This window comes from Schistocerca serialis, chromosome 3 (genome assembly GCF_023864345.2).
Source record: "Schistocerca serialis cubense isolate TAMUIC-IGC-003099 chromosome 3, iqSchSeri2.2, whole genome shotgun sequence".
NCBI lineage: Eukaryota > Metazoa > Arthropoda > Insecta > Orthoptera > Acrididae > Schistocerca > Schistocerca serialis.
Genome location: NC_064640.1, coordinates 392,602,609 through 392,629,901, shown reverse-complemented (window position 1 = coordinate 392,629,901; position 27,293 = coordinate 392,602,609). Strand labels below are relative to the sequence as shown.

Below are 27,293 nucleotides of genomic sequence, written 5' to 3'. Positions count from 1 at the left end.
TTCCAGGCTCGCTGACCACAAAGTGCGAGAGAAGTTTCAGCTATGTCATATAAATACCGGTAGAGCGATGATATTCTCCTATTGTTATTAAGTGATGGGGCTTGCTGGTTAGCACACTAGACTCGTATTATAAAGGAGTGCAGATTAAACTCCCAAACAGCTGTTGTGACATAGGTTTTATGCGGTTTGCTTAAATTGATCAAGGAATGTGCCTTCGAAACAGACAATGCCAATTTCCTTCCTCATCATCGCACTATCCAAACTTATATTCCATTTCTAACGGCGATGTAGTTGGCAGGACGTTAAATTCTACAAACTTTGTGTCTTCTTCTATTACTTCTATGTAAATGGCAAGCCCTCAACTACCAGGAATATTTGGATTCATGTTATATCGTAATGTTTCGGATAAATTGCCATGATTTATGGTACCTTAATTACCAATTAATGGCAACACCTTTGATGACCTCATACTTCGCAAAATGTTCTATAGTAGATAATACACTGTGAGTCAAACGAAAATTTAAAATACCCTACATCGTTTTTCTTATATATAGTTCCTTTAGTAGTTTGTTTGTGTTGCATAAATGACATAGTTGTTAGACATTTGATTTTGGACCCAAAAGTAAATGTAACACAGAGCAATTTGTGTGCATTTACGTGAGAATGTTTCTGTCATTGTTTCCATACGTAATCTGTTTCACGAACATTCATATGCAGAGCAATTTGCTGGAGATAACGTAGCAAGGAAAGAGTGGGGACGTTTTCTGCAGAAAGTAATGTTGAACTGAGGCATTATATCTTCCTGTGTAAGTGTGTGTTAAAAGTAAGACAAATTCCCGTAGTGAAGTAGTTCATATGCGGACGTTGCGTGCTTGTCATGCACAGGAACGTATTTGACCCGTCCAACATCATTTCGTGAAACAGTTAAAGGATAGACAGAAATGATTATTAGAAAATTAGTAGGTTGCCTGCTCTGTATGAATGCGACAGGATTCGTCGCGTCACTTTGTCATTCACTGACATTTATACGTGCCTGTACTAGCGCCGAAGTAATTCCTCATGTATAATGTAGTCATGTATAAATACAGACATTCACAACATGCTAATTGTTTTCTTGCTCAATAATATACTTAACCGTAAAGAGTTCACCTCTTTCATAAACAATGCTTGCGATATCTCTTTAATAATGGGGCAACATGACAATCAGTCGTTTTGTCTGTCGCTTCGTCTGAGATTCTGGGTAACAGTAAACATTGTTGTCACAATGTGTGTCGGTGGCCTTAGTTCATTTTTCCGAGTGTTTGGGTTCTGTCTCATGAGCTACCCTTTTGTGGACTTTGTGTTCGTGAAGTTCCCAAGAGAATAGAATTTAACGAGTATTCTTTCGTTTTGTATTCTTTGGATACCTTGACGCAGTTTTGTAGTGGTCCTTGATTGATGGATGTGTATGTTTTAAATTCGTTAGAGAAACTCAAAATAGGGTAGTACCCTAAAAAAAAAATAGAGAAATATAAATATTTAATGGTTCTATGTGACAAATTAGAGTGGAGTGTGAGACAAATCGCACGTAAATGGTAATGGAAAAATACGATGGTATGTGTTTTACTCATCCTGTATGCGATACTTTATACCTATATGTATATTGAAGATGCTAGGATTATGATGTGTGCAGGTGTCTATTGATGTGTAAGAAATTTTGTAACGTTACCCAAATGCCCCAGTGTTGTGTTATAGTGAAAGAAAATGCTCATTGCCAAGTATTCGCTAAGTATTATTTTAATATATAAACACTACTCTCCAGCTTTACGAAGAATTAACACCACTTGTTAGCCGCTTTTAAATTATGAAGCTACGAAGCGCATCACAATTGGACATTCAGCAGACCAACATTTCTTGTGTTACTGGATATCCGAATTTCTATTCCCTGTCATTTTCGAGCGAAACATAATTGCTCACATTAGTATTATCACGCCATACATAAAAAGTTTCGTTCCCATAGGTTATTACATGGTGACAGGAGAGTACGCATTTCATCATGAAATGGATTTCATCTCAGCTGAAGGCGTAGTTGCCTTGGTTACCGTTTACGTGCGAAATACGCTGTTTGCTTGCGCGTATTTGGCTAGAGACAGAGAGAGTGACAGAGAGGGGGGCGGGGGCGGTTGATGTGAAGCACGAAGTGGCCGATAGATGACTGGCGAGTTTGCGTGCGACATACGAATAGGCTGGCTGTAGGGCGGCGGGCAGTTGGTGACGTATTGCTTGCCATTGGGGGGGGCGGCCGGCCGGCGGTTGATGTGAAACACGAGTGACCGATAGACGATTGCCGAGTTGGAGTGCGACATACTTATTGCGTTATAATATAGTTGTTACAAGAAGCTTTCACTGCCTGGTGGCCTGTAGTTATGAAATGTTGTGATACTACCCATATATTTATGCTTAGGAGCTATAAAAGAGAATTGCGTTTATGTCTTACGCTCCCGCTCCCCAACATAACCGTTACATTTAAAACAGTATATCATCGTTAAAATTTGGTGTGGTTGTATTATATTTGTGCTTAATATTTTCCAAAGAAAAAAAAAAAGAAACATGTTTACTGACCCGCACTAAATATCTTCGCCATTGTCTTGTAAAGCTTGATATGGTATACAAGTCTGCAGTTCTATCTATGAACTATCTTTTGTTGTTAATGCAGGAAAGTTTGCAACAACTCTGCCACATGTTGAAAATATTTGAGCAGAAGTATCTAGATCTCTATTTTCAACAAAGGTCATGCCCTGTCAGTCTTCATTTTCCAGTAATATTTTCATTATCTCGTTTTGTCTGCCAAAAAAGTATAAAACATTTAAGTAGTGAGCCAATTATTGTGGCTGTTATTTCATCCGTAAGTCAACAATTTTTTCACAATGGTACAATTAATAAGTTTCCTATTTTACCTGTCATAAGTTGTTGTAAGGCATTATGTGCTCTATTTATTGACTTTTGCTGTAATTATTAATAATATAAAAAAAACTTCTACCAAATTCTAGCATTTTACTGTCATGTGCAAACACTGTGTATGGAAATTCATGCCGGCCGGTGTGGCCGAGCGCTTCTAGGCGCTACAGTCTGGAACCGCGCGACCGCTACGGTTGCAGGTTCGAATCCTGCCTCGGGAATGGGTGTGTGTGATGTCCTTAGGTTAGTTAGGTTTAAGTAGTTCTAAGTTCTAGGGGACTTATGACCTCAGCAGTTGAGTCCCATAGTGCTCAGAGCCGTTTGAACCATTTTTTGGAAATTCATGTGTAGCTATATGATGACTGAGTAAAAGTTATTTGGGATGCATAAGTACGTTGTACTACACATGGAACTACTCAAGTTTTGGCAGTTATTACAGGCACCTTTCATCTGTCAACTTGATGAATTTTATAGTAAATGACTGGTTGAAAAGCTGATGCTCAGTTATCACAACTGACACTGATACATTCCCCACGGAATGTTCTCTCTGTTGCAGCTACTGCACAATTTACAGCTAAGGAATTATCCCTTTACCTTGGAATAGTTTCCTCCTTGCAACTGTTTAGATATATGTGCACTTCCCACCCTCTGCTTTATCCTCAGATTTGAGGAATATATTAAATTAATGTTCTTCATAAAAACTTTATCTTTTGTAATGCAATTATTGGGAAACCCGGCTATCATTTCCCCTTCTACTTTTATGGTGTCAATACGTGATAAAGTTTTTAAAGGGAAATTATTTACATGAATGGTGATAGTTTTTATTTGGACCCATCAGTATAAGAAATCCTGATCCATTGTACGTACATGGGTTTTCTACTGTCCATATTTCTTGAACATATTTCCATGATACTAGAGTTGTTTTTGTCGATGCTCATGCTGCTGCTATTTTTGCTCTTCCACCTTTTCCTTGCAATAATGGTATACTCAAGTTTTTCCCTTCTTACTTTGTGTTAATGTGAAGTGTGCTTAATGCTCTTAAAGCCACTGCTAGAGTGTATATAGCATAAACATTTGTATCTCGCTATGGTCTGCAGATTTTTTTTCCTCCCTTTCTTTTGTTTTCCCCCTGTGGTATCTTAACTGGGTACAAAGTCTATTCAAGCACTGATCTTTGATTTTTGCCCAGTATTTTCACAGTTCTACTGGTGCTGTTGCTTTCTTCATTGGTAGTTTCTAAAAAGTATGCATGCATGAAATCTCCCTGTTACTAAAAATATGTTGACCCCTCTTCCCCATCTCCTTTATATCCTTTACAGTTTCTGTCAGCTAGGTTTTACAGAGGTCTTTGTTTTACTAGAAAGTGGACAAACTTACCCACCTATGAATTGTAATGTCATCAGTGTTCCTCAGTTCTGTTCAGTGATTCTTTCCATGGCATAAAAGGCTCTAGGGTGGATGTCTGTTATATGGTGTTCAGCTACATTTCAGAAGAGACATGTACTTTTTGGTATTTTGTGTCAGTTCATAGTTCCAATTTATTAACTGGCATAGGGAGGGCTTTTTTTTCACTGAATTAGGTTCTTTCTATTCACAGAGACAGTGTACAGTTAGCGCTATGTTGCCCACAAATCCCATTTCTTACGATTCAGATACATTCCTCTGATTAGTTCACATTTCCTGTTTGTCACCACATTTTCATAAACACAGTTGAAATGATGAAAGCCCATCACCTTGTCTGAGCCGTGTTTGAGTCTCAAAACCATCACAGTTCTGTGTGTTAACTTTTACTTTGGAGTGTATATAATGATTTTGAGTGGTGTGTTGTCTACTCCTAATTGCTGAATGTTTTGACAGAGAGTTTGTTGCTCCACATAATTGTAAGCCATTCTAAACTCAACAGCTGCTTATGTTTTAAGACTCAGCTAATCTATTCATGAAGCACCTCTGATATTCCAAAAAAAATTTCAGTTGGTTCTTTTCCTCATTAGCAAGGCCTTTGGATCTTATTCGGTAATGAGGGAATAGGGATGCTCATTATTATTCATCATATTAAATGCTACCTGTGATGGGGATGGATTATGGCTTAGGTACAGTCAGGTGGTAAATGTTCTGGTTTTCAAATTTCTGAATAATTTTAATGAACTTTATCGCCATGTTGTCCCATCACAGTGCTTCCATAGCTTAGTTGTTGCCTTGTTTTGTGATTTGACTAACTTCTTCCATGGTGGGCAGTAGTGGACCCATTGTCCAAATCCTCCTCTGATGGATCTTGTGTAAGTATGTTCTTAAGTATTCAGCCAGAAGATTGTAGTTTTCCTTGTAATTACAAACCATTTAGTGTATGATTCTCTAAAGGGAATACAGTTCCTTTAACTACACTTTCTGAGTTTTTATTTTGAACTTTCTGTGGAAAGTCTATGGACTTAGTTTTAAGTTATATATTTTGTTGTTTGTGACAATACATTTAATTGCTAAGGTTGCTTTGGCTGCATGGGCCCTCTGTTCCAAGAACTTTACCCAGTTTTCTTGATTTTACAGCAGCCCTATCCCAGCTATGATGCCTACCTTTGGACTGCTTCATCATTTTGGTGTCCAGTCTATTGCATATGTTTCCTATTTTTGTGAGAGGTGTGAGCCACTGGTCCGAGTTCTTTATTTTTTAAATATATTTGCCAGGCCATGAGATGGAGGAATTGCCCTATGGTGTTGGTTCTGTTGTTGTTTGCATTTAAAAACACTTTCACTCTGTTCATTGCCATCTTTATCAGAGCAGATGATCAGATCTGTTGTGTAGAACTGACTATGATACAGTGATTTGACAGTGTGACGAGACTTGACACCTTGAGATGACAGGTGGAGCTGGGATTACAGAAGTGTCCAATTCCACCCGTCTGCTTTGACCCATGATGTCACCAATATGGCGGAAACGACCCTTGTCAACGTCTCCAATATGGTGCCTATGACGTCATTACGTAAATGACAACAAACACAAAAATATATACAAAACCAACAAACACATCTCTCTACAAAATATAATCAAACTAACGGGACCAGCATGGGAAATTGGGATTTTTTGGATGGGGACAAACTAAATATAAACACACCAAAATCCCAAACCACAAAAAATGACGACATAAAAACACCACTAAATCCCCTAATTCTGCTACACTTACAGTGTCGACAGGAATCAGTCACTTTCCTTCACCTACATAGCTCAACCGCAGTTGTCAGTACCACAAAATGAAAACCAACTACTCCAAAAATTATAATCACACCGCAACTATCGATACCACAAAACCAACATCTAAAAAAAAAAAAAAAAAAAATTGGAATCTGATGCTTCCCCTGTCCCATATAGGTCAACAGCAGCTCATGATACCAAAACACACACAGCTACGATGACACATTGGAATCGGACGCTTCCCTTTACCTATTTATGTCAAAAGCAACTCACGATACCAAAACACACACAGCCACGGCACATTGGAATCGAACACTTCCCTTGATCTATATAGGTCAACAACAGCTCACGGTACCAAAACACACACAGTTACGACAAATTGGAATCAGTTACTTCCCATGACCTCTACAGCTCAAATACAACTGACGACACTGGAAAAATTACAATCGAGTACTTCCCCTAAGATACATAAATCAACCACAAGTGCCAATACCAAAACATCAACCACCAACACATGCAGTAAATAACACCGACCCAACAACACATAAAAACCCCACCTAACAGCATAACACGCATACAATAGATCCAAAAAAAGTGACTACCTACCATAAAAAAGTTCCAGCACTACACACTGAACCCCAACTCGCATATTCTACTTGCATACACCACATTTCACTATCTCCATTACAAGCCCGAAAAGTTCCAGAAACTAAATGACGGACAACATATCGTCCCCCATTTCAGCCCACGCACTATTAAACTTAGAAGTCATATCCATACCTAACACAAGAAACCGCAAATTGAATTAAATGACTTACTGCACGACAAACATCAAACCACTAACATCAAACGACACCGCAACGGAAACTTAATCCGTAACTCAATGAAACTAATTTCCATTTTCCTATAACAGTCACGACCGATAAATGCACACTTCAAGCACCGACACCCATATGAACACACAGCACCAGAGCACTACACCAACCGCAACAAGACGACATCTACAAACACAACACACTGAAACTAAACTCCGCATCGTCATGACGTCACACAACACAACACCCTTACATCATGGGTCAAAGCCAACGGGTGGGATACGACGCCTCCATAGACCCGGGGAGCTTGCCAGTTCAGTCTCTGGGGTGTTCGTGCTTGATACACTATTGCTATTTTTGTTGTCAGTGTTGACCAGCAGTGCCTTGGCAAGTATATGGTGCAATCACTATATGAGTTTGCAGCTTGTCCTTGATTCCTGGCAGGATAGCGTGCATGTTGCCCCCCCCCCCCCCCCCCCCCCCTCCACACACACACACACACACACACACACACAGAGTGAGTTCCACTTTCCCAACTTGTCTATCCATGAGCTTTGGGCCATCTGTTGTTGTTCACACCTTAAAGCGATTACTTTGGGAATGGGTGCTGGTCCTGGTTCTAATCCGCTCAGTGAATATCCATGTCTTTTGTTTTATAGAAATATGCATAAATTCGGTGGGATTCATGACTAAACCAGAATTTTTGATGCTGTTCCACCCATTCCTCACCCCCACCTAAAAACAATTTATCTGATAAACAAAACATGTTGGAAAGTGTGTGTACCTGTTTAGTGGTGGCTTACATGTAAATTTTGAGTGAAATCATTTGTCTGTTCAACACTTTCAATGAACAGAATTTTTTTTAGAATTTTATTAGCCAAGATTACATGATAATGTAGAGTCTTTCTTTTCCACCAGTTTTGACATAATTGCTGTCATATTTTGGAGGTACAATGAAATGGTAATTCTACTTCATGTGTGCTATGTTTTTATATTTGCCGTTATCACTACATTTCCCCATGTTGCGCTGATAGTATTTACTGGTGCCCAATTTCATGGCTCCACTTTAATTTAGTTTTGTTTAACCTGTGCATTTCATTTGTTGTTTATGGTTAAAATTTATCTACTTCAATTTCCTTTATGTGGCCATTTGTTTACATTATGCTGTTGCTATTGCTATGCTATCTTTCTTGTGGACTTTTCTCGAATGTTGTGTTGACCAGCCTGTTGCTCTTTAATTTGTGTTGGCTCTGTTGACTATGAAGCACTGTCTCTGATGTTGTTATAAGACAGTTTCACTGGTACTTGGAGAAGCTTAATTTCACATGAGGATGTTGGACTACTTTGAAGGTAAAAATGGTTATTTTTTTTATAACAGTAAATCTATTACTGGTTTCCATTCCAAAGATACACATTGCTTACGGTTGAAGCATTTTGTGAAATTCATTTACCACAAATTTATTCTTACTGAAATTATTGCAATAAGATAGACCATTTGCAGTGATGTGGCTTCGTCTAATCCTAATTACATTTATGTATTCATATCAAAGCTATATATTATGAATACTTCACAATCCTACTTCGTATTCATCTGTCAATTCATGTGGGACTGAAAATTTTCTAATGCAATATTTAGTCCTTCCTCAAAATCAAATTTTCACAGCATGGTACATCTTTTACTGAGTAATATTCTGTTCTCTTGTTGCATTCCTCCCCAATACTTTCCTGAGATTACTGTAGACTCAAACTTTTCTTTTGTCACCAATCAAAAAGATTACACCATATGCATTAGAAATTCCATTGCTGGACATGTTTCTAAGAAATGTGACAAAGAAGATCTAAATAATTATTATCCAGTGTCTTTACTGACATTGTTTATCAAAAACACTCATGGGAGTAATTTACTCGAGAATAGTTTCACACTTAAGTAGAAGTAATTCCAGAAGAGTTGCTAGACTGAAAGTGCATTTGCACATTTATTTACCAGATGTTGCCAACCACAGATGAGAAAATATCAACTGGTGTTGTGATCAGTCCAAATCAGTTTACTGTGAAGATTAAAGTACTAATGTAGATATGCTTACATTTTACAGATCTTGTGGCATTACAAGCAACTGGTTTTGATGATAAATGACAAAAACTTTGGAAAAAACATAATGCTTTGACGGGTGGAGGGAAATCATGGTACAGTTGTGGGGTATCTCATTTGCCTCACTATGTATTATAATAAATTTTGGTAGAGAAACAGCAACAGAAGAACTTGTTAGTAAAATTTTCAAGGGAGTATCGAGTGGTTCTCTTCAAATGGATTCCCCCATGCTTTTGAGAGAATGGGAGCAGGGGAAGAGTGTTTGGTGGGAGTACAGTTATGTGCAACAAATTGATTAATACAAACAATTAATATAGTACAATGTGCCTAGGGTGGAATCTTCCAAATTTTTGGAGGTACATATTAATCCAAGGATCATTTGATTATGATGTAGGAAATGTTATCAAAATACAGTGAAAATAAATAGCTAAAATATATAAACGTGTATTTGAATATACACACGTCAAAAAAAGTTTTGCATCATCCTGGTTCCCAAAGATGTAAAAAACTGTGCATGAGCAGCGCCTCTTAGATGGAGGGGGTCTGACAGCCAATCAGTTCCAGTCATTCCACCAGGAAGAAGGTACACAGCCCGTGTTGTCTGTAGTTCAACCATGCCTCGACAGCCAATTCTGCGGTTCGCTCGTGTCCGCATTGTTACTTTGTGCCAGGAAGGGCTCTCAACAACGGAAGTGTCCAGGCGTCTCGGAGTGAATCAAAGCAATGTTGTTCGGACATGGAGGAGATAAAGAAAGACAGGCACCTTGCTCAGGCCACCCAAGGGCTTCTGCAGTTGATGACCGCTATCTACGGATTATGGCTCGGGGGAACCCTCACAGCAATGCCACCATGTTGAATAATGCTTTTCGTGCAGGCACAGGACGTTGTGCTACATCTCAAACTGTGCGCAATAGGCTGCATGATGCGCAACTTGACTCTCAACATCCATGGCGAGATCCGTCTTTCCAACCAAGACATCATGCAGCACAGTACAGGTGGGCGCAACAACACGCCAAATTGACCGCTCAGGATTGGCATTACATTCTCTTCACCAATGAGTGTCGCATATGCCTTCAACCAGACAGTCATCGGAGACGTGTTTGGAGGCAACCTGGTCAGGCTGAACGCCTTAGACACACTGTCCAGCGAGTGCAGCAAGGTGGAGGTTCCCTGCTGTTTTGGGGTGGCATTATGTGTGGCCGACATAGGTTGCTGGTGGCTTGGTAGGCACCGTAACAGCTGTATGATGCATGAATGCGATCTTCCAACCAATAGTGCAACCATATTGGCAGTATATTGGCGATTCATTCGTGTTCATGGACGACAATTTGCGCCCCCATCATGCACATGTTGTGAATGACTTCCTTCAGGACGATGACATCGCTCAACTAGAGTGGCCAGCATGTTCTCCAGACGTGAACCCTATCCAACATGCCTGGGGTAAATTGAAAAGGGCTGTTTATGGACGACATGACCCACGAATGACTCTGAGGGATCTACACCGAATCGCCGTGTGAGGAGTGGGACAATCTGAACCAACAGTGCATTGATGAACTTGTGGATAATATGCCACGACGAATACGCGCATGCATCAATGCAAGAGGACGTGCTACTGGGTATTAGAGGTACTGGTGTGTACAGCAATCTGGACCACCACCTCTGAAGGTCTCGCTGTATGGTGGTACAACATGCAATGTGTGGTTTTCATGAGCAATAAAAATGTGAAACATTGAACCAACTGAATCACAGTGTGCATTTCTTCAACTTGGCTCCAAAATTGTTCACCAAACATTATTTTAATTTTTTTATTGCTAGTTGAAGCTACAGTCTTAAGCTTCCAAGCCTTCTAGATGCAATCAAGCACCCATTTCTTGCCAATTTCAGTACATGCCACTAATCAATACTCATTAAGCAGTGGTTGCTATCTTAACTCTTCCTTATTCACCAGACACACTATTCTGGATCAGCATGGTACTTGATAACATGTTGGTTTATGTTGATAGAATTTTGTTGCGTCACAAATATGATCCACAGAATGTGTAGAAAATTAATCTGTAGATTAAACCTTATTTTCCCTCCATCATACACCCAGCTATTGTATTTTCCACCTGTAACACTTCTGAAAAGTAGTAGTAAACAAACCTCATTCAGTAGCATAACAAGCTGAGTTGTGTATTTCATAATTAAACCATGTCCCAAAATAGACACTGCCACATTAATGAAACTTGCCATAATGATGTCTGATAGTTGTTATAACTAAACTAATGGAATGAGTGAAGATAACCTCTCACCCTGTAGTGGAGACATTGAGAGGTAATCAGGAACATAAACAAGAATTGGAACTCGGTAGCTCAATTTGTAGTGCCTTGAGACCAGGTACAAGACACTTAAAAATTTGTTAAAATATTTAAGAAGTTACGTTTGTTGTGAAGTGATGCCAGAGGAACTTCATAATGGTAAGACCCTTGGAATTTGGATGCCATTGAAGCACATTGAACTTCCACTAATGTTATACCAACCATGCTTCGATAATTTTGTAGTACAGCATTACCACTATGCGATATTTCATACCACTAGGGAAGACAGTAGAAGTGCAAGGCACATCCAAGGATGGAGAGTTACCATAATCAGTTAAGTTTACTTGCTGTTGATGTCAAGGGACCAAGAGAGTACCTAGAAGTCTTCTCTGTATGTTGTTGCTGTGCATCATCAGGCTGTATTGTACATATCTAACCACCAGTGTGGCATTATGCAGCCACCGTTAACGCACTGTTCATACAAACAAGGAATCATCAGGTAGACAAATTCCCCTGACTTTCTGTTGTTGAGGTTATTGCGCAACTTGCCTGTTTTGTAGGTTACATGCAGCACCTTGTGAGGCATGTCTAGCTGCATGACAGCAACATTGCTCCCCACCACTACGAGATGTCTGTCACAGAATAATTTTAATTGGGGTACAGTATTTGTGATACGGAAGTGACAGGAGTCAAATGAAAGACTAGGAACAGGTTCATGGAATGAACTATAAACATATAGTTTATAGCAGAATTTTGTCTGCAGGCTGTAAACATAAAGGATGTTATCAAACATTTCACACATGGAAGAATTCAGCAGGTATACTTGTTCATGTTGGTAAAGCCTGCTGACTTATGCAGATTCATGTTTATAGCGGTTATGGAAGTGAAATTTCATTATGTATATGCTAAGAAGGTTAAATGCATCATATCACTTCATTTCACTTTCAGCTACTCTGCATCTGTACAGGCACTGCTGTGGATGTATAGAGGTCTGGGAAATGAGACCCACTGGCAGTAAGATAAGGTTTATGGAACTTTCGACCCTTTGCCAAAGTTCTGACTCCCGTTCCTCATTGAACACAAGTTTTAGTACAGTATACATGCGGTGTGTAGAAGAAACATGCTTGTTTGGAAATCTTAGACAAAGTGTGCCAGAGTGTAACATCCTGATCTGACATGTGGGTGGATCATACATAATACTAGTGCCAGATACCTTCAGCAATGTACTATAGTGCTGCTTGCAAAATAAGAATTTACCTAGTTAGTAGGTTTCTTATTTCATGTATCATTTTCATGATAAATCATAATGATGTAGCATAAGTAATGTTTTATATTGACATCACAAATAATTTTGTAAATATGTCTAAATGCTCATCATTTACAAGTGGTTGTTTCTTCATTTTTTAATTAGAAAAAGGAGACAGAGGGACATACAGATGTGAGTTAGTAATTACTACCAACTACCCTGTACACATTACAGCAGTAGAAATTCTTCTGCAGAATAGGAGGAGTTGTCAGGGAGAGACTTTATCAGTTTATTTTCAGCTGTTACTGTGCTGTCTGTAAGACATTTTATATCACTGTGTAAGTGATCAAAAATTTTGGTTGCAACATTGCACACCTCATTATGTTCTATGGACAACCTTAATGTGGAGTAATAAACATTATTTTTTCTTCTAGTATTGTAATTACATCTATCATTGTTCTTTCTGGACAGCAATAGATTATTTATGATAGTCAGTAAGCACGACATATTATTATTAAAGAACATTTTTAAGCAATGAAAACTTTCTTTCTTAAAAATGAGTTACCACAGAATGTTCTTCCCTATGACATTATGGAATGAAACTTTACAAGATATGTCAACTTATTGATTTGTCTTTCCCCAAGGTTTGGAATGATTTTAAGTGAAAATGTGGCTGAACTAAGTGCTTTTACGAGTTTGAAAATTAACTTTTTCCACTTTAAATTCTCATCAATATGAATGCCTAAGAATTTCAAATTTTACGCCCTGTTTCTTATTTCCTCACCATGTGTTACACTTATCGTTAGTGTAGTATTTGTATTGTAGATGTGCAGATCTGAATATGCTGTGTCTGTTTAAAATTGAGGGGGATACCATTCCCAGAATACCAGCCAATAACACTTTTAAGAACATTGTTTACCATTCCTTTTGTTGTTGTTGTGTGTGTACTTGGATTGATCACAATACTAGTGTCACCTGCAGAAAGTACTAATTCTGCTTGTTGACTTTGGTAAGAAGTACAGGGCTATTACAAATGATTGAAGCGATTTCATAAATTCACTGTAGCTCCATTCATTGACATATGGTCACGACACACTACAGATACGTAGAAAAACTCATAAAGTTTTGTTCGGCTGAAGCCGCACTTCAGGTTTCTGCCGCCAGAGCGCTCGAGAGCGCAGTGAGACAAAATGGCGACAGGAGCCGAGAAAGCGTATGTCGTGCTTGAAATGCACTCACATCAGTCAGTCATAACAGTGCGACACTTCAGGACGAAGTTCAACCAAGATCCACCAACTGCGAACTCCATTCGGCGATGGTATGCGCAGTTTAAAGCTTCTGGATGCCTCTGTAAGGGGAAATCAACGGGTTGGCCTGCAGTGAGCGAAGAAACAGTTGAACGCGTGCGGGCAAGTTTCACGTGTAGCCTGCGGAAGTCTACGAATAAAGCAAGCAGGGAGCTAAACGTACCACAGCTGACGGTTTGGAAAATCTTACAGAAAAGGCTAAAGCAGAAGCCTTACCGTTTACAATTGCTACAAGCCCTAACACCCGATGACAAAGTCAAATGCTTTGAATTTTCGGTGCGGTTGCAACAGCTCATGGAAGAGGATGCGTTCAGTGCGAAACTTGTTTTCAGTGATGAAGCAACATTTTTTCTTAATGGTGAAGTGAACAGACACAATGTGCGAATCCGGGCGGTAGAGAATCCTCACGCATTCGTGCAGCAAATTCACCAAAAGTTAACGTGTTTTGTGCAATCTCACGGTTTAAAGTTCTTCTGCGAAAAAAACGTTACAGGACACGTGTATCTGGACATGCCGGAAAATTGGCTCATGGCACAACTGGAGACCGACAGCGCCGACTTCATCTTTCAACAGGATGGTGCTCCGCCACACTTCCATCACGATGTTCGGCATTTCTTAAATAGGAGATTGGAAAACCGGTGGATCGGTCGTGGTGGAAATCATGATCAGCAATTCATGTCATGGCCTCCACGCTCTCCCGACTTAACCCCATGCGATTTCTTTCTGTGGGGTTCTGTGAAAGATTCAGTGTTTAGACCTCCTCTACCAAGAAACGTGCCAGAACTGCGAGCTCGCATCAACGATGCTTTCGAACTCATAGATGGGGACATGCTGCACCGAGTGTGGGAGTAACTTGATTATCGGCTTGATGTCTGCCGAGTCACTAAAGGGGCACATATCAAACATTTGTGAATGCCTAAAAAAACTTTTTGAGGTTTTGTATGTGTGTGCAAAGCATTGTGAAAATATCTCAAATAATAAAGTTATTGTAGAGCTGTGAAATCGCTTCAATCATTTGTAATAACCCTGTACATGTAGTGTTGCAAGCCTGTTAAACAAGTACTTCATTTCTGTTACTGACAGCTTGGGGGTACCTGGTTTGGTGAACAATGCAATGGAGTATCTGAGACCGGTCTTTAAAAATAACTTCAGTAAAATGGAAATGACACATGCATCTCCCAAAGTAGGAGCATCCATCATAAAATCCTTAAAATCTAAGTATTCCAGTGGGTATGATAACATATCAACAAAGTTAATCGAGGAGTGCTCGTGCGAGTTTAGTTCTTTCTTAAGTTATTTGTGTAATCAATCTCTTAGCAGAACATTTCCAGACTGGCTAAAATATGCTGAAGTTGAGCCTCTTTACAAGAAGGCGGATAAAGAGATACCATCAAACTATCGACCAATTTCACTTTTGCCGGCTTTCTCAAAAATATTTGAAAAGGTTGTGTTCAAGCGTCTCCTTAAGCATCTGATTGCAAATAATATATTGTCCAAGTTATGATTTCTGAAGGGTTCTGATATAGAGAAAGCTATTTACACTTACAGTGAGAATTTACTTAATTCATTAGATAATAAATTAGAGGCTACTGGCATTTTCTGTGACCTGTCAAAAGCCTTTGACTGCATGAACCATAGCATTCTCTTAAGTAAATTAGAGTATTATGGTGTCACCAGCAATGCTGTGAAATGGTTTGTGTCTTATCTAACAGGAAACAAAGGGTGTCATTGCGAAATACCTGTGCAGTAAGCAGTTAGTCTTCATTTGACTGGAAATTAATTACATGTGTTCCTCAAGGTTCCACCGTGGATCCATTGCTTTTTATTGTGCACATTAATAACCTCTCATCTGTTAAATTGTCAGATGCTAAGTTTGTTTTGTTTGCAGATGATATAAGCATTGCAACAAGTAGCAAGTCAAGTACATATTTAGAAATAGCTGCTGATCAAATTTTCACTGACATTAATAAGCAGTTTGAAGCTAATTCACTGTCATTAAACTTTGAGAAGACCCACTATATGCAGTTCAGAACGTCTAAGAGATATCCTTCCATCATAAGTATAACATATGAAGGCATGCAGATTGAAGAGGTTGACAGTGTTAAATTTCCGGGAATACAACTCTGTAATAAATTCAGTTGGGAAGGGCATACCACAGAATTGCTTAAGCACCTATACAAGTCTGTATTTGCCATGAGAATTATGTCAGATGTAGGAGATATAAATATAAAAGGGTCAACAGAAGTGTCCGATCCAACGCGTCGGCTTTGACCCGTGACGTAAGGGTGTTGTCGTGTGTGACGTCATGACGGCGCGGAGTTTGGTTTGTGTGTGGCTGTCTCCAGTTCTGTTTTATCTTATTTTATTTACTTTTCTGATCTGTTCGTTCTATCTCGTGAGGATTTTTTTTTTATTTTTTTTTATTTAAAAACACTTATTACTTATTTTAATTATCTGTTTCCTCGAATTTCTGTTTTATTTTATTATATTTATCTTTCTGATCTGTTCGTTCTATCCCGTGAGATTTTTTTTTTTTTTTTTTTAAGACAAAAAACACTAATCAGCTACTGAAGCATCTTTATCTTCGATGGGTTGCAGGGGTTACGACCCCTGGGGAGGTGGATGGATATTCATGCATGGCTGTCTTCACTTACACGTTGTAGCTACGCAAGGCGTCTAAATTTGTTTATATTTAGTTTGCCCCCCACCCAAAACACCCCACTTCCCGCGCTTGTCCCGTTAGTGTCATTAGGCTTCTTGTGGAAAGTGTGTGTGTTTTTGTTTCCGCCATATTTGTGACGTCATGGGTCAAAGCAGACGGGTGGGATTGGACGCTTCCGTATTTCCATATAAAAAAACTTAAGTACTTTGCTTACTTTCATTCTGTTATGTCATATAGGATCATATTCTGGGGCGACTCACCAAACCAAGCAAAAGTTTTTACGGTGAAAAAGCGTGTGATAAGAATCATTTTTGGTGTAAATTCAAGAACATCTTGTAGAAACCTGTTTTATGAACTTCATATTCTAACCACTGCTTCTCAGTATATTTATTCCTTAATGAAATTTGTTGCAAGTAATACATCTCTATTTCCAACCAATAGCTCAATACATCCCGTGAGATCTCAACATTGCGGCCTCCTTTTGTTAGTAATTCAACCATAAAACTTCTCTTTCCATTTTCTCAAACTTGCCAGAGTAGTGCACCTTACTACTTGCACATTATGTTGCTATAATGACCTATTACAGGTGTACAAAGATTGAAGTGAATCTGTGATCTCAACATTGCGGCCTCCTTTTGTTAGGAATAAGAACAATCTACATAAAGATGTAAAATCACTTACCTTGGTCCAAAAAGGGGTCCAATATTCAGGAACACACATTTTCAATAAATTGCCAGCAACCATTAAAAACTTGGTTTCAGATAAAGCACAGTTTAAACAGAGTTTGAAAGACTTTGATAGGCAACTCCTCCTACTCCGTAGATCAATATCTTAACAGAGACTGTTAAGCCAGCTTAAGTAAAAATATCTGTTAGATTTCAGTTTTGACAACACTTGGTCACAACAGTCAAGATTGGGTATTCTGTGTATGATAAATTTATTAATAGCGTGTTAATTCTGTAAATATTAGCTGTTCCAATTTACTGCATCGTTTTAACCTATTTTGACTATCTCGTGACACATGATCAGGGTTGCAACTATTATATTCAAATGTTTTATATTTTTATGTTGTACTTTGACATATTCCACACCCACAAGAATCATCTCATTTTTTTTTTTGGGTCTATGGAACGAAACCTAATCTAATCTAAATGGAGGATAGTTTACATGGATGAGGAACAACAGCGGGCTTATATTGGACATTTTTGGAAGGTGACTACTAACAACCATCAAGTAATGTATAAAATGCATGTGAGACCATCAGCTGGTGTTTTTTTTTAAAAAAAGCCAAATATCTACCAGTTTCAGTCACAGATCATCTTCACAGATTAGGGTTAAAACAGTTTAAGCCACAACATCACGTGTATCATTGCTTAAATAATGGCCACATCTCACATGTAGAGCATGTCATTAATTCCAGTACAACACACAGGACTTTGAAACGCAAACATACTAATAACGTAATAAACAGAGCAGTACTTCTGTTCATGTTTACGCATGTTATTAGTGTATTTACCTCTAAAAGTCCTGTGTGTTATACTGGAATTCATGGTATGTTTTAAATATGAGACGTGGCCATTATTTAAGTAATTACAGATTTGATGTTGTGACCTAAACTGTTGTAACCCTAACCCACGAAGATGATCTGTGACTGAAACCAGTCGATATTTGGTTTCGAATAAAAAAGCAGCTGATGTCCAAATGTGCATTTTATACGGGACTTATTTGGAGCCTTGGGGAACCCTATACTTTATTTCTGCCCTATCAGAATAATGTACCCTTACTACAATGGTTGAATTACTAACAAAAGGAGGCCGCAATGTTGAGATCACAGATTCACTTCAATCTTTGTACACCTGTAATAGGTCATTATAGCAACATAATGTGCAAGTAGTAAGGTGCACTACTCTGGCAAGTTTGAGAAAATGGAAAGAGAAGTTTTATGCGTTTATTATGACATAGATGTAACTGTTTGAAGGTGTTGATCGCAAGAAGTCATTATGGTCAGATGGTTAGTGTTCATGCTTCATAAGAAGGCTGTGGGCATGACAACACTTTGAATTCTGCTAATACTTATTTTTGAATCATTATTTTTTTCATCACTGGTCATATTATTTAATTTATATGACATTTGAGAGGTAATGTAATGGAAAGAAACATGTATTTACATGAAATATTTGCATCCAGTTTCAGTTTATGTTTTCCATGTCTGTATGACAAATACCAACCTGCAGTATCTGATGTTGAGAGCACATCTGATGAGTAATTGTACATTACTCTTGTGGTCTGATGCTTTGTGATTTACATGTTGCTGATCGCATCATTATTTATCGAGGTTTGACTTGGGGTTTCCAAGCCTGTCCCTTGTCCTTGAAAATTTAATTACAAGTAGTAAATAGTCAAATAACATAAGATATTCGTTACAACTGTATGAAAATGCACATGGTAGTCTTTCCATTACATTACCTCCAGAATGTCATATAAATTAAATTATGTTACCAGTGATGAAAAAAAGAAATAGATTAAAAAGTGTTAGTTGGATTCGAACCATTGCCGCACCCATGACTTTCTTTCAAGGTGCGAATGTTAACCGCTTGATCACAGTAACTTCTTACGGTTGCACCTTCGCACAGATACATCTGTATCATAAAAAACGCATAATACTTCTCTTCCGATTTTCTCAGAATTGCCAGAGTAGTGCACCATACTGCTTGCTCATTATGTTGTTTTAACAACCTACTAAAGGTGTACAAAGTTTGAAGTAAATCCTTGATCCCAACACCATGGACCTCCCCTTTTAAGTAAAACTTTCCACAGTATTTTGGTTAGATATGTCATTATCCGTTAGTTGGCTATCCCATCAGTCCTATGAAACTCCAATTTATGTAGGAGAATATTGTGATTCACACAGTCCAATGCCTTGGATAGGTTGCAGAAAATACGAACCAGCTGATATTTTGTTGTTTTAGATGTATTTTGACTTCAGCTCCTTACAGTGCCTTTGTTGACTTCTACCATGTCTTCATATTGTAGCATTGGTACACTATGTTATATTACAATACCTGTAGTGTTACCTTTTCGTATCAAACCATACACAGATATGTAATGCTGTGGACTGCTGCTGCATGGTTTCTGTGATTGATGTCAATCAGTAGTTGTCCTTTGTCACTCTAGGACAACTAATTAATATATACACAATTATAAGCACATTTCCATTACATTACATATAATCTGGAATAGCTAAATATGGTACAAAAAGACTTAACAGTCCCGTTGATTCCAATGAGACACAGGTGATACATAATGGTTCACTTGGGAAGCGAGATGTCCCTCCCCCCCCCCCCCCCCCCCCCTCTGACATATTTAATGGTAGTGCAGTTGAACAGCTGCTTGTAATTCAGAGGGTGAGAATTTTCAAGTTTAACGTGGCAAACACATGAATTAACTGCATAATTAGAATGATGATACCACAAATATACTGTCAAAAAAATGTTAAGAAACATAATATAAAGATGTGTATGCTGCAAAAGTCTGCTATGGAATTTGAAGCATGTGAGTTATGTGTCCTTGTGAAATCCAGTTTTCATGTGGGTCACATTAAAAATTATTATGTTTTGTGGCTGTTAATGCTACTGTTTTTGTGTCCAATTATTCTTCAACATTTCTTTAAAAAAATACAGACATCCACATGTTTACTTACATAACAATGGATAAATTACATCACCTTTTTGTGTGTAATTTTCTTTAAACTTTTTAGTTATTGGCAGGCCTGTACTTCAGATGTTTTGGAGTCTCCTGGGATCAGTTCTCTGCGAAGCAAAAAATAATATAAAAGGGTTATTCAGCTGAATTGTGGACACACTTTCTTGTGTTTATCTCATGAATGCCATAAGATCCCACCAAAGAAAATACTAAAGCGTTTGATACCAGGAATCAGCTGTGACCTACAATTTCGTCAAAATGGTAGACATAAGCAACTTGAGTAAATCCAATGTGACAACTGTGACTTGGTTGGTTGGTTAGCCGGCCAGTTACATGTTCCATAGACCATTTGAATGATTATTTTATCAAAATTATGTGGAGTAAGTCTGTTTACAGGATGTGTATACGTGAGTAGTGTTAACTTTAATGACCACATTACTGTTTAGTCCTACTAATGCACCTACACTTAAAAACATCTACACCTACCATTGGCAAATGTGCATAAAACATGCTGTAAGGCAATGGTGTATGGAATGATGACTGTGGGGACAGGAATGGCATCAGATAGTGTTTTCGGATGAATCCAGGTTCTGTTTTTTTTTAAATGATGGTCGCATTTTGGTTCACTGTGGACAAGGGGAGTGGCATCACAGTGACTGCATTTGCACAAGGCATACAGCGCCAATTCGAGGCCTTATTTACAAGCATTAAATAATAAAATAGCATCGGTTGGCTTTTTCTGTGACTTATCTAAGACATTTGACTATGTGAATCACAATATTCTCCTAATAATCATGTTACGTATGTTGCAGTTTTTCTTATTTGCATGCTTGATGAAAGAAAATAAACAAACCAACCCACAGAAGATAGCAAAAAAGGGCTGAAACATATCTAGGAAAAAACAGAACTACAAAATGGTGTCTTGAATTAGGCGGAATTCCTCTCCAGTATTCTCCTAAGTAAAATGAGGGTTGATGGGATAGCCAACGAAAGGATAATGTCATTTATAACCAAAAAATGCAGGAAGTTGTAATTAGTAACTGAACCAAAGTAATAAAGGGACATTATTCTGACTGTGGAGAAATGACGTATGAGGTTCTCGAAGTCTCAATCGTAAGTCCACTGTTGTTCCTCATATGTGTAAATGATCTTCTATCTGGTATGCAACAAGCAGAATTGCACTGTCCATTTACATTAATGTGACCATCCATCAGAGACCTGAATAACCACTTTTTGCTGCATGGATCAATGTGAGATGTGCAGGGAGAGAGTTAATCAGGTTTGAGAGGTACCCACAGGGATGTTGAGCCATGCTACTCTTGTACTGTGCCCAGCTGCGCTGGGTTTCTTGATTGAGGATCCGGGGCACAAACAGTCTGATCAAGGTGGTGCCACAGATTCTTGAATATGTATAAATCTGGGGAGTTTAATGGGCAGGGGAGTACGGAAAACTCATCCTGCACTATTCAAATAATAAACTTACTCTAAGAGTTTCGTGACATGTTGCATTTTCCTCCTGGCAGATGCCATCATGTCGAGGAAGAATGAACTGCATCTAACGGTGGGCATGGCCCCAAGGACAGTGTGCCTTCCAGAATGACAAGATCACTCATGAAATGCCACAAAAACATTTCCCAAAGTATAATGCTATCTCCTCTGGCCTGGACCGTTCCAACAATTGTTGCAGGATGTTTTCTTTCATAGGTTTCATGCCATACCTGCTAATGGCCATCTGTCCAATGGAGCATAAAATGCGACTCATCTGGAAAGGCCACCTCTCGCCACAGTGAATGCCCAGTTGCAGTATTGGTGCGCAAATTCCAGTATTTGCCACTGACGAACAGCAGTCAGCGTGGTTGCATGAATCAGGCACCTGTTGCAGAGGCACATGCACAGCAACATTCACTGAATGGTCGTTGAGAAGACACTGTTGTTAACTCCTTGGTTCATCTGGGTGATCAGTTGCTCAACAGTTGCACGTCTATTTGCCCATACACATGTCCGCAGCTGTCGTTCACTCCTGTCATTTATGGCTTGTGGTGCACCACAGTTGCCTCAGCACGAGTTTTGGATAGTGCCATTCTACCATGCACGATGTGCTTTAACCTTACCGCCAGTGCAAATAATTTCTGCAAATCATCTCACCCTCAGTCGTAAAAAGACAGAACATATTCAATTCTGCACACCTAGAGCTACTACAGTAATGGTAAGTGTAACACATGGTGGGGAAATAACAGATAGAGTAAAAAAATTTGAAATTTTTAGGTGTCTGTATTGATGAGAATTCAAACTGGGGAAAGTACATTTTGGAACTGCTAAAACTACTTAGTTCAGTCACATTTGCACTTATAATGATTGCAGATCTTGGGGAGAGACAGACAAATCAGTAAGTCGACATATTTTGTATACTTTCATTTCATGATGTCATATGGAATGTCCTGTGGAAACTCATCTTTATGGAAGAAAGTTTTAATTACTCAAAAATGTTCTTTAATAATAATATGTGTTGCTTACTGATGATGGACTTACTTATGGATCTCTGTTTAATGAGATGGACATTTTGACTACTGCTTCACAATTTTAATGAAGTTTGTTGTAAATAATCAACTGTTATTCAGAAGGAACAATGATGCACATAATTACAATACCAGAAAAAAATGTTCATTACTCCGCATTAAGATCATCTGCAGTACAAAAAGGTGTGCTCCATGTTGCAAAAGCCGGCCGGGGTGACCGAGTGGTTCTAGGCGCTAAAGTCTGGAACCGCGCGACCGCTACGGTTGCAGCTTCAAATCCTGCCTCAGGCATGGATGTGTGTGATGTCCTTAGGTTAGTTAGGTTTAAGTAGTTCTAAGTTGTAGGGGACTGATGACCTCAGAAGTTAAGTCCCATAGTGCTCAGAGCCATTTTTGAACCATGTTGCAAACAAACTTTTTGATCACTTACTCAGTGGTGTGAACTGTATGAGAGACAGCAAAGTGAAATTTGAAAAGAAACTGAAAAAGTTTCTCCTTGACAACTCCTATTCTGTAGAAAAGTTTCTATTATTGTAATGTGTAAAAGACGATGGGTAGGAATTACTAATTCACATCTCTATCCTTAAAGAAAAAAACAGTTGTAAATGTTCAGCATGTAGCCATATTTACAAAATAATTTATGATATTAATACAGGGGATATCAAAAGGTAATGTCCATCCTTGGTGAGATGAAATAAGACCTTGTTTGCAGCAAAAAATGTTAATCAATTTTTCCATATTTGTCACCCTTTTTCTGTTATATGTAACTCCAGAATGGCTACTTTCTTGTTCATTCCATGCCAATGTCAATTAACGCATTTATCATACAATTGATGGTTTAATTTTGTTCTGTTAATTCCTGTAATAATTACATTAATATGTGCCATTTTCCTTGGTTTGACATGGCCCTATTGGTGACATGCTCGAAATGTCCCCCTCTCTCTCAAATACAAGGTTCAGCACAGCACCTGACCTCTCGCTGCAAGTTACCAAATCCCTGCTGATGTGTTGCTCCTGCTGCTGTATGAATTGTTGCAATGAGCTCTTCTCTGTGCACTTGCTCTTTGAGGAATCCCCAGAGAAAGAAGTCCAGTGGTGTCAGATAGTGGTGCTACGCTGGCCAAGGAACAGGACCACCTCTTCCAATCCGCATAGCTGGAAAATTGTTGTACAGCCATTGTCGTACTCTTAGTCAGAAATGTGCTGGAGCACCTTCTGGTTGATAACCATATGTGTTGTCTTGTCTGTACAGGCATATTATCCACTATTGCTCTTAGCTTAACTTCTTAAAAAAGCAGGCAATCAGACCCCCTCCCCCCCAATTGTATATGAATGGGATAGTCAGTGTGCCACCAAGGATAGCTTCCTGTTCATTAACACAAAATCTTGTTTGAAATGAGATGGAACAAGCTACTTGAGGATTGTTGTCAGAATAGATGTATAAGTTGCGTCAGTTCATAACACCATATTTTTTGAATGCTTACTCATCAGTCCACAAGACATTGTTCTTGAAATCTAGTCAGTCATTAATCATCTATAATGACCACTGACAGTATGCGAGATGATGTCCATGGTTGTGGCTTTAATTCTTGCACAGTGTTCATATGGTATAGATAAAGAGCTTGATGATGAAGTACCCGCCAACCCGATGAGTGTGGAAGTCCAACGTGACACCCAGGACACCTTGTACTGATAAAGGAAGTGCTTCTACTATATCGAGAATTTCTTCTTTACGATATGGAGCATGTCCTGGTTGACCAATGTGATGCGTAGATTGTTGTAGCATTCCTGTATCCCCCATGCATTAGTGGAGAGCTTGAAACACCCATCTACTTGGATGCCATGGATGCATTGCCATTACAGAAACCATAAACAAATTGCCTATCTTAGTATTCCTCATTAGTAAACTTTGTGGATGTTCAGACACAGACTTCACTTTAGTAACTTTCAGTGCAAATAAGGTCCTTTATCCTCTCATCAAGGATTGACATTATCTTTTGATACACCTGATATAAAGTGACTAATTCTACATCATTGTGATTTATTGTGCAAATTATGCATGGAACATGAAACAAACCAACCAATCAACAAGAGAGCCAGCCAGCCTTTCTTAATTTTCATACACTTGTGCTGTCCATCTGACATGGTATTTCTGTAGGCAGGTTGTCAAAGAGTTTTACAGCAGTGTAAAACACTCATTTTTGTGCCATAGTTAGTCCAATTAGAAGGAAATTCATTATGTCTCTTTTGTTGTTTTTGACAACAAATTTCATCAGTGAATAAATATATTGCTAGGTTGTGCTTTAATATTCCCAATCCCAGCAGATGCCTGCATGATGTATGTGTGTGAACTCCACACATAATTCTAATTATTGTCTTTTGTGCAATGAATACTGTTTAAGTGAAGACGTAACCCAGAAGATTATTGCACAGGACATTATTGAATGAAAATGTGCTAACTTCTTTTTTCTCCTCCTCATCCTCTGCCTCCCCCTCTCAGCACTTTAGCACTGTATAGGTAGTACCCCCTTCAGAAAGTTTCCTGCTTCTGCCCTCCTCAATGAGAGGTACTTCTCCAACATTTAAATCTAAGACTTTTGTATCCTCTTCCACATAGTATATTCACCTCTTTCATGGCCTCCCTCTCTGTCCTTTGCTGTTTGACCTCCATTCATTAACATATATTGTGATATTTACATTATCCACCCTAAGAACATGTCTAAGCCAATCTGTTCGACTTTTTATTTACATTAAAATTTCTGCTCCTTGCATAAGATGTTCCAACTCAGCTTTTGCTCTAACTCTCCATGAACCATTATTATTCTGAACTGCCCTGTAGATCTCGTGCAGCACCTTGTGTTCAAATATTCTGAGTACTGCGCATTAACATTCGTTAATGTCCATGTTCCACATCCGTAGCTTATGACTGTCCTGATAATGACCTGGTATATATGCAGTTTAATATGTCTGTAGAAGGAAGGACAGGCCTTCAGAACAGTAAACATATGGAATCATCTACTATTGCTTAAAATGAATGTTTTAATGCTGGTGGGCAATCCTTGATCAATTATTCATGATGATGAACTAAATGAGGAAGGGGTATCAACCCTGTGCTGGACCACCAACCTTTGAGGACTAGGTTCTCATTTTGGAATTAGTTCCTCTTGTGAGATTGCCTATAGTCTAGAGTTCCCCCTTCCCTATCTTGTGGGACACGCTTTTTATGATTTCTCCACTGTGGCCATTCGGGTTAGGGTGACCTTGCCAGTAGCTGTGCTACCACCAACAGTGCCTCCAGCATCTTCAGAGCAGAAAAAACCTCCTTTCCCACCACTGAAAATAAAAATGCCTTCGACATGGTGATGTTCCCTTTGGGGGTCTATGTTCTGCCCAGAGTTGGCAATTATTCTTATGGCAAACATAGCCACCTTTTTTCACTTTTCTTATTTTCCTTTCTGATGTGTGTTTGAGATCTTGAGAACAATATTTCCGGAATGGTTGAAATATGCTGAAGTTAAGCCTTTGTTTAAGAAATGAGACACCATATTTACCTGATTATAAGATGAGGTTTTTCCTCAAATTCATCATTCGAAAAGTACAGGGTCATCTTATATTTGAGATTAAACTGTTGCTGCTGATGTTGACAGTTTTACGTTGTTTAATAGCATAGGAGTCATCTTTCACTTACAGATGAAGCAGATGCAGATTTGTTTTGAAGAATTCGGAAGGGTGATGGGCAGACGACACTTGCATTTGAACAAGTTCTAGATTTTCCGATACGCCGAAGTGCTCAATACAATATTGACATTGATCAGATGATCACATAACATTTGACTTGAGTGGCGCTAGTGCAAAGGATACGCGAGAAACTATGAATTAGCCACTACAACAGTCTGTTGCTGTTCTCGTACATGTATGGATACCGTGTACAAACATTAATGCTGCTTTTTAAGTGAAGCTAACATTCAAAAATGGAAACGTTGTCCTTCAACAAACAACAAAAGCATTCATATTAAAGAGACTGTAATTATTGTGAGAATAAATTACAGCGACAAGATCTGCCCTGGAGATGGTACCAACAGATGCCAGTAGATCACGGAATGTGCGAAAGTTGGAGAATCGGACTGAATCGTGATTGCGATATTTTGTTTATGTATTAGGTGCTGCTGTTACATATTACCTGCACCGTAGAAGATCCTGCAGTTTGTGTTTCAAAGTTTGTCAAGCACAGCACTACAGAAGGGTTGGAGGGGAAACAATGGTATCAGCTTGGGTCAGAACTAGATACGTGCAGTGAGGGGAGTAGTGAGCAGGCAGCAAATAATGTCTTATTACCAGCCATGGGAATGTATACCTCATACTTTGACTTTTTTTAGGAAGATCTGCCACATTTAAACTGCAGTTTGCCTGAATCCACTTGTCAAAATTCAACTGACTTAAAAATTGGACAGATAATCAACAATAATATGCATTTCTGGAGGAGACGGTAAATGTCTAGATTGGGGGCCAGTAGTGTACTTACATGTTTTGTGCTACAA

At 38.8% G+C, this 27,293-nt stretch overlaps 1 protein-coding gene across 1 annotated transcript in view; it reads left to right on the top strand.

Annotated features, from left to right (window-relative positions):
- Window positions 1-1,389: 1,389 nt before the first annotated feature.
- Window positions 1,390-27,293, top strand: part of LOC126470243 (pre-mRNA-splicing factor 38B-like) — an 88,040-nt gene continuing 62,136 nt past the window's right edge. Inside the window, 1 exon segment of the mRNA XM_050097952.1 lies at window positions 1,390-1,593. Within this exon segment, the coding sequence (XP_049953909.1) occupies window positions 1,572-1,593 (22 nt within the window). The 5' untranslated portion in view covers window positions 1,390-1,571.